Source organism: Scomber japonicus, chromosome 15 (assembly GCF_027409825.1).
Source record: "Scomber japonicus isolate fScoJap1 chromosome 15, fScoJap1.pri, whole genome shotgun sequence".
Classification (NCBI taxonomy): Eukaryota; Metazoa; Chordata; class Actinopteri; order Scombriformes; family Scombridae; genus Scomber; species Scomber japonicus.
This window is the reverse complement of record NC_070592.1, coordinates 8,175,225-8,183,785: the sequence shown is the minus strand read 5'-3', so window position 1 is coordinate 8,183,785 and position 8,561 is coordinate 8,175,225. Positions and strand designations below refer to the sequence as shown.

Sequence of the window (8,561 nt, the reverse complement as noted above, 5' to 3'; positions counted from 1 at the left end):
TGCCCCAGGACGCTGCCTCCGATACCCCCTCAAAGCCACTCTCCTCCAGCCAGCCATCCCTGGGTGGAGCCCCTTCCTCCGCTGAGGCCAACCTCTTGGAGTGCCCCCTGTGCCTGGTGCGCCAGCCCGCCGACCAGCTCCCCGAGCTGCTGGGGTGCAGCCACCGTTCTTGCCTCTGCTGCCTGCGCCAGTACCTCCGTATCGAAATCACCGAGAGCCGAGTCCAGCTCAGCTGCCCGGAGTGTGCCGAGCGACTGGCCCCGCGGCAGGTGGCGGACATCTTGGATGACGCGGCGCTGCTGGACAAGTATGAGGAGTTCCTGTTGCGGAGGTGTCTCGCCTCTGATCCAGACTGCCGATGGTGCCCGGCGCCAGACTGCGGGTAAGAAACCGTCCAATGTTCACTGTCTTTATTCAGGGTGCTGGTCTGGATCTGATCTGGCTCCTCTGTGCATGTTTCAGCTTGTTTTTTTTTTTAGACTTCCTGTTTCTGTGATACCCTCCACTGCACTTATCCAAAGTTTGTTTAACCTTCTATACCCCTGCAGTAAAAATAGCAGCCGGGTGTAACATGTTTATGTCTCTGCGTTCAGTGTACAGCTGCAGTTAAAGGTGCAACACAGACATTTAGCCTCACTGGATGTCCGCTAACCATAAAAGGATATAGTGGACTAATGGTGACCTGAGCAGCGAATGAAGTCACACTCCCTCTATGAGTATTGATCGATATTTGATCTTTACTGCCTAGTCTGACTTTCATGAGTTGTCAGCTTTCTGTCTTCCCCCCCAACTTTAATGAGTAATGTTTGTTTCAGTCTGACGTGTTGGTGCTTTAGTGGGATGTCAAGTGGCTCAATGTCATGTTGTGCAACTTCAAGGATTATTTACATTATCGAGTCATCTGTTGATTTCCTTTACTCATTAACTCATTAATCATTTGGTAGTCTAAAACATACCCAAGCAGCAAATCTTTAAGTTTGAGATGCTGGAACAAGCTAATATTTGACATTTTTAGTTGAGAAATGACTTAAGACTTTGAAGATTGATTCATTTTCTGTCATTTTACTAACTGAATTATCGGTCAGTTGTTTCAGCACAAGTTCAGTGGGCAGTGTGAGTGTGCAGGGGACGTTCAGTTTTAGAGTTGAATTGGGGTTCGAATAACTTTTTGAACATAATGAAACTTTCAAGGTGCTTGTCTGGGATCATCTGTGCCAAACTCAGCTTTGTTTGTTTTCATTTAATTATTTCCGTGATATTATCAACTGATCTGAGATTAAGTTGGTAAACATGAAATAGCTTCTAGAGGATTTAAGAAGTTTTACTGGTTCCCTCTGTTGCTTTTCTAGGGAATTCACCTTGTATAGTTTATACCAACAAAGTATAACCCGAGGGATAAAAACATGCCACATGCTTGAGTTGAAAAGTGAAATACAGCAAAGCCTTCATTTATTATTTGTGTCAGGTGTTTAGTTAAATACAGGGAGTGTTTCCAGACTTCATTTCATCTTTGTGAAATAATAATTTAGGCTGGAAAAGTAAATAAAGTTAAGCTTATTAAGATAATTAGAGAAGTGACAGCTCACTGGCTCGTAGCTCATATTAGTCTTTCTAGAGTAAGTAAATCAGATAAGGTAGTGGTTGTTGGTTACCAAGCCAACCCCCCTCCCCCCGATAAAAGTTTCATTTTACATTTTTTACAGCAAGACTTTAAACAATATGTACTCACTTATCTTTTCAGTGTTCTCGTCTGCTCAGTTTCAAGTCAGTATTATTTATATAACCTAGATAACAAATTTGAAAATGCATTTGTTCATCATACAGGAACTGCTATTCAGTTCAAGATAAGGGAAAAATCCCCCCCGAAACAAAAACCCTTTGACAGGGAAGGAAAAATGGAAGTTTTTGCTGTTTCGGTTATTTTGTCACTAGCTTTGTCGTAATTGCCTGGATTTCAGATCAACACTATTGCCTCATAGTTCACATAAATTACCCTGTAGTCTATGTCAGGTCAAAGAGAACAGGAACCAATGTGACCTTCTCATTTACACGGAGAAAGACGAGCCGGGGGAAGTTGAATTTAAAAAAAAAAAAAGTGGAGAAGAGAAACTGTAAATGGGTTAGAGGCCCGCGAGTTGGAGGAGGGTTAGAGTCAGATGGGTTTTGGAGGTATAGCTGAGGTTCTTCTTTGGGTTTCTGGAACAAATGAGAGGCGTTTGTTTCATCATTTTAAAGCAAGAGTGATTCATTGTGTTTGTGTTTGTGTGCCTGTGTGTTAAGTGTGTGTGAGTGTGTGTGTGTGTGTGTGTGTGGGAGCAGCACAGATATTCAGTGATATTTTTCTGGTGTGGTTTTAAACAGTAAAGCAGGTATTGGCACAGGGGGAAGGCCGTATATCGCTTTTTGTGGTGTCTTTGCATACATCTGTCTCTATGTGTGTCTCTATGCTTCTGTTTCTCCATGACTGTGTGCCATCACCCTACACACAAAGGCTGTGATTTGTGAGAAATGGAAGAGGAAAATCTGTAGAGATTTTAAAACATGGTTAAAAAGTCTTTTATACATTCAACGGAGCTTGAGGACTAGAGGAAAGACATTAAAATCAAAAGCATTTATCCTGTTGTAAGTAAATTTTCATGACAACTCCTCCTTTTAGATTATGAGATAGAGAAAAGTTTATAGAGTGTTTAAAATCAAAGAGGTTCATCCTGTGGGAAGCATTAAAACCAGGCTGTGTAACTTTTTAAATAAGAAATAAAACTTTCATACTCTCATCAATGAAAAGATGAATTTAGGCCTATAAGGAATAAAACACACTCTTGCTCAGTTGAGTACACTCAGTAGTTTTGCTAGTGTGGCCTCACCTCGTCTAGTGTGTTATATTTGCATGATTTGTGTTAGCATTTATTTTTTTAATTCAGTTTATTTGACAGGAACAACACAAGTTAACATTGTACCACTTCCACTCATTATTAACAAGTTGAAGTACTGATGTTCTGCATATTACTGTAGTGAAAGCTAAACAAGTCATGTCATATTTAAAGTACATATAGCTCTGGTTTAGCTTCAGCCAGCCTTTAAAGCTTAATATCTTAGTTATTTTTACTTTGGTAAGTAGTCCTATACTTGGTAGTCTGTTCCACATTTGAGAGCCTATTATGGAAAAGGCTTTCTGCCCAAAGGAGGTCTTACAGTGTGCGTAGTTACATGTGTCACAGATAAATCTTTCACAGTTTTTAATTTGAAGTACAACAGGAAGGGTAAACTAGCACAATGTTACTCAACGTCCCATTAATGACCCTAACCCTTTGATATTACTCGTGTAGAAGTGGACATGTTGATGCGATGATGACGCAACAGGAAGAGAGTCTCCAAAACATCTGAGTAGCATGAATAACAAAAACTTCAAAGCTTCACAGAAATATGGCCAAACGTGTGTGGAGATATTTCGTTGTGGACTAGAGCTGGGTAACGTTTAAAAAAATGATGATACCACCAGTACCAATCCAAGTACCCTTCAAGTGACACCGATACCAATTGAGTACTTCTTTCAATACCCATTATGTGACTAGTAGCATTGAATTAAAATCGATTTATTCGGTCAATATCTTAAAGGTACCTATACCCAGCCCTATTGTTTAATAAAGTGTTGCTCAAAGAAAGACTTTAAAGTAGCTTGCATCATAATTTATCTCTTTTAGTTTTATCAGGTTTGTTGTGTTTTACTATCTAAAATGTGCCAGACTACTGTTGAACTCACATTAACATCACGATAAAGATACATCACAAGATACGTCACAAAAGATGATTCTGAGATACACAATATATTTAAGATGTATTACCATATCTGTAACTGGAGAAGAAAGACAATAATATTTAAAAAAGCAGGAATTACCCAGATAATGTAAAATATTCATTGATAGTACATTAGTTGAAAAGAAACGCAGCTACATATAAATATTATACTTATTTTTTAGGGTGACTGATGAGGCTGAGTACCCTTCAAGTGACACTGATACCAACTGAGTAACTTATTTGATACCCATCATGTGAATAGAAGCATTTAATTGCGACTTCACCACCACAGATGGGTTGTAGCTGCTGTGGCAGTCGGCCAATCACATGTCACAATCACAATGTAGCATTAAATTGACAAGACAACTTTATTAATCCCTTGAAGGGCAATTTATTTGACAGCTCGCACCACAACATACTCGTACACATAAATACCAAGATAAAAACACAGAAGAAAGAAGAAGAGTCCATATAGATAGTCATATTTGCTTGCTCTGGGTGCAAAAAGGATCAATTGCAGAAATCATTTGACGGGAGACGTTTCGATACTTCTTGGTATTGTTTTATTTCTGTTGATACCAGGCGGGGAGTTCTGGTCCTCTGAAATGAGGCCAACGCGGAAGTAACTTAGAACTGCATTCTATCAAAAGGCCACCAGGGGGCGACCGTTTTGGTGTCAAAAGGACTTCCGTCTCAATACAAGTCAATGGAGAATTCACCAACTTCTCACTAGATTTCTAACCTCAGTAAACGTTTTCAAAATGTGTTTATGGTCTCAATCGCTAGTTTAAAGCCTTCTTCAATGCAGTATGATGTTCATTTGTGAAATTTTGGCCTCCCTGATTTTATATTTGACGATAAAGCAGGGTATGCATTTGGGCGTGGCTATGTCGTGATTGACAGGTTGATTGACCAATGTCCCCGAGATCAAGCCCTCGCAACTATAGCAACCTCCCCGCTCCACCCATGGCTCCGCCTCATGCCCATATAAGTAGAATCCATGTCTTTATTTTTCCCAGCATGCAACGTGTTATTCTCTGAGTTTCCAGAGCGGATACAGACAGTCTGACAGCAATGGCTCATGGGTGTTATGTTAGGTAGTGATGAATCAAAGTAGCTGAATCAAGTCTTAAGTTTAAAAAAAAAAAAACTTGATACCAGTGGATCAATAATGTATGACAAGTGGAAACATTATTGTCAGTGTCAGAACCACGTGAACACTGAGTGATAGCAAACACCCATTTCTGTTTTTGTACTTCCTATTTTTTTTTTTTTTTTGTAAGAGCTTCTGTGTGTTCAGTTCATGACTGAGTCTGAGTATAAATCTATGAGTGGGATTATTTTTAGGTGGGATGAAGAAGAACCACCAGAGTCATTTATGATTCTACATGTTGATTATTTCTTTGTACTCTCTCTGTTTTACTGCGTTGCTTTCTTTGTGGCTTGTTTAATCATGTTGAGGCCAGTCCCTTAAAAAAATGGTGATTTAAGAGTTACTGTGAAGAAGGATATGATGAGGTTGAGGTTTAACACATGAAGGGTGTGAAGATTAGGGGAAAGCACACGGAGTATACATGTAAGTCAATAAAATTTCCTCCAAAAAGTCAACCAAAACTGAAATGTGTCTGTGTGTGTGTGTGTGTGTGTGTGTGTGTGTGTGTGCGTCTGCGTCAGTGGTATCACAGGATAATAGGCCAAATGCTGACCTACATATTTACTGGGACATTTGCTCTTTCTGACGCCAGTTGTGACTCACACCCTTTTTAAATCAAGACAAATCGACTAAGTCCTAATCATTATTCATAACAGACCGCCTGGGCAGGAGACAGACACGCACACAGACACACACACACACACACACACACACACACACACACATAGACAAACCTGTTGCTTCAGACTGTCGGGCCCTGGAGAGGAAGCTTCCACAGAAACAGTGCAATAGGTGTGAATTTCTTCAGCATAAGTGAGAAAGAAATGTTTATAACTGAGAATGGGCGTGTGTGTGTGTGTGTGTGTGTGTGTGTGTGTGTGTGTTTGTGTGTGTGTGTGTGTGTGTGTGTCTGTGTCCGTGTGTGGTTAGCATCTTGGCCTGCTTGTGGGAAGGTAAAGCAGACGTGACCTGATTTGTGTATATATTATATTTTCTATATATATATATCCAGCAGATGATGGGTATTACAGTAAGTGACAGATGGAAAACACAGCAGGCATTCATAACCAGTGACTAATAAAGTATTATCAATGTGTCTGTCATTTTATTTTATCTGATTCTGGGTTATTGGATTTCTAACTTTTTAAAGGACTAGTGTATAGGATTTAGTGCCATCTAGTGGTGCTCTTCTCTCCTTTTCTAAGCATGTAGGTATAAAGGGCTTGTTTTAAGGTGATTATACACTACATAAAACATACTTATTAATATTATATTCAACTTCTGCCAAGTCTCTTCCACTTGATGCCACTATATTCTACACACTGCACCTTTAACCTTTACATACTGTTTAAATATGACCCATTTTTTTACATTTAATAGCTGTAAAAACACTATGGACACATTTCTTTTAATCAGACTTTCACTAATTTGACCCCAAATATACAAAAATGGGGAAAAAAATGCATCTTTTTTTTCTTTTCTTGTGCATCTGATACTTATTTATAGACATGCACTTCTCTTGGACTAAAAAAAAGTGATTGTAAATGTCTTTTTTTTCTCAATAAGATGACTCAAACATTTATTATTAATGACTAAATTTATAAATGCGAATTGGTGTTGAGACTAATTATGAGTCAGAATATGAACAGTATGTAAAGGGTTAAAGGCTGCCTACTTCAGTACAAGTAATACAAGAAATACTAACAGTAATATTTTATTGGATAAATTACATAATTACATTAGTGTAGATAAAAAATCACAGTTGTTTGAAGTTCACAGTAAATTATCTGAATGTTACAGACTCCCATACTCCTATTGATTCACATAGATGATAAAAATCCTAAATATAGGATACAGATAATGCTACACTATTCAAAATTGATGTATTGACAAATGATCAAATAACTTATCTCTCTGTAGTTTCCCTTATCTTAAAAAAAAAAGTGTTTTAGCATCTTTCGGCTCTTTGTTTTGGTTTTTACGGCCCACAGTTTCCCTCTCGCTGCTTTCAGAGCCATAGTTTCCACATGTAGGCAGCTGGTTTATGAGAAAAGGCTCACAGCAGATAGAGAAAGTGAGAGTTTGAGACATGTTATTGTCATCCTGAGCTACTATGACTAAACCCTAAAGATAAATTAAGTAAAATCTCTTTGATAAGCATCAGAAACGCTCAACTCGAAAGAAGAATATCAAAGGCTGATTTCTGGACGTCTGCTGCTGATTAATAACCAAACCTGAACAGTGACACATTACACAGAATACACAATCACTTCATCTGTGTTTCAGGTTCAGTGTTTCAGGTTTCTTGACTATAACAAACAAAATAAAAAATCCACTGAGAGATATAACTGTCAGGAAAATCTAGTGAATCTCTCTGACATCTCTTCTCCAGCCGTTCACCTCTGACCCTCCTCTCCTCTCCTCGTGCAGCCAATGAGGTCTCGGCTTGTATGGCGAGCACGCCTGAATATCCAGTGAGAACAAAGAGTGTCCCTCTGCCGTCTCCTCTGGCTGTCAGTTGCTATGGTGACTATCGATGTGGCATAGAGGGAGCGTTGCTAGGGGTAACAGGAGTCGGGGACTTAATTAAACAGATCAATACGTACTAATTGGACTCGGTGTTCGTGTGTGTTTGTGACATTGTTCTGTAGTTTTTGTAGCTCTCTCGTCGCCCGGATGAAATGTAATGTGAGCTTGTGTTTTTTCGTGTTTGCCTTGTGCGTACATTCAGTTCTTCCCCCCCGTGTTAAATGCAGCCTGCTATTAGTGTGTGTGTGTGTGTGTGTGTGTGTGTGTGTGTGTGTGTGTGAGTGTGTGAGTGAGCGTGTTGTAACGTTGCATTTAAAAGGCTCAGCAGGATTCCCAGGTGGCTGTCGGTGGAGCTGAACACTGTCAGGACTGTCTGTGCACGTTTCCTCTCGACACGCAGCATGTCAGCACTCATAAAGCTCCTCCGCCTCCTCCTCCTCCTCCTCTACCTCGCTTTCCCTGCCTCTATCTTGTTGCATTACGCATTTACATCCCCGTTCATGATCTCACATGCCCCTCTTAAACCTCCCTTTTGTTTTACCTGCCTCTGTCTCTTCCTGTTTGTGGGAGATGTCAGTCCAAATTGCCCCCCCCCCCCCCCCTCCGCCCCTCTCTCCCATCTCCCCCCCCCCCCCCCCCCTCTTTCAAAAATCCACCAATTGTGAAGCAGCGCTGACGTGGGATGCTCTCCTAGGAAAAAAGCTGTCGTGGCAACCTGTGCTCTGTACCGCAACAAGTCCAGAGTTAGCCAACCAGAAGAAGAAGAAGAAGAGGAGCACAAACATGTCATTTTCCTTCCTCTCTCTAGAATTTTTATTTTCTATCACCGTCTAGATTTTAAGGGAACAATACATGCATGCAACTGTCTGTCTGTGTGTGTGTGTGTATGACCTCACCGAAAATATACAGGAACATTTACAGTATAGATGAGGAAATGGGGTTTTCAAATGGTGGTTAGTGTGAATTTTTTTAAAAAGGGGAAATGGTTGAAAAAGTCAGTCAGACGTCTTGTGAAAGGCACTACTCATATGACACAGTATTGTTTAGAAGATCTCGAAGCAGAGTGCTGATGTTGCAGGAAAAA

The 8,561-nt window shown here is 40.1% G+C and overlaps 1 protein-coding gene across 1 annotated transcript in view; it reads left to right on the top strand.

Moving 5' to 3' along the window:
• Positions 1–8,561, top strand: part of rnf19b (ring finger protein 19B) — a 44,073-nt gene that overhangs the window by 22,075 nt on the left and 13,437 nt on the right. The window contains exon 2 of the mRNA XM_053334391.1: positions 1–382. This exon is cut by the window's left edge and continues 949 nt beyond it. Within this exon, the coding sequence (XP_053190366.1) occupies positions 1–382 (382 nt within the window). The remainder of the gene's footprint in view (positions 383–8,561) is intronic.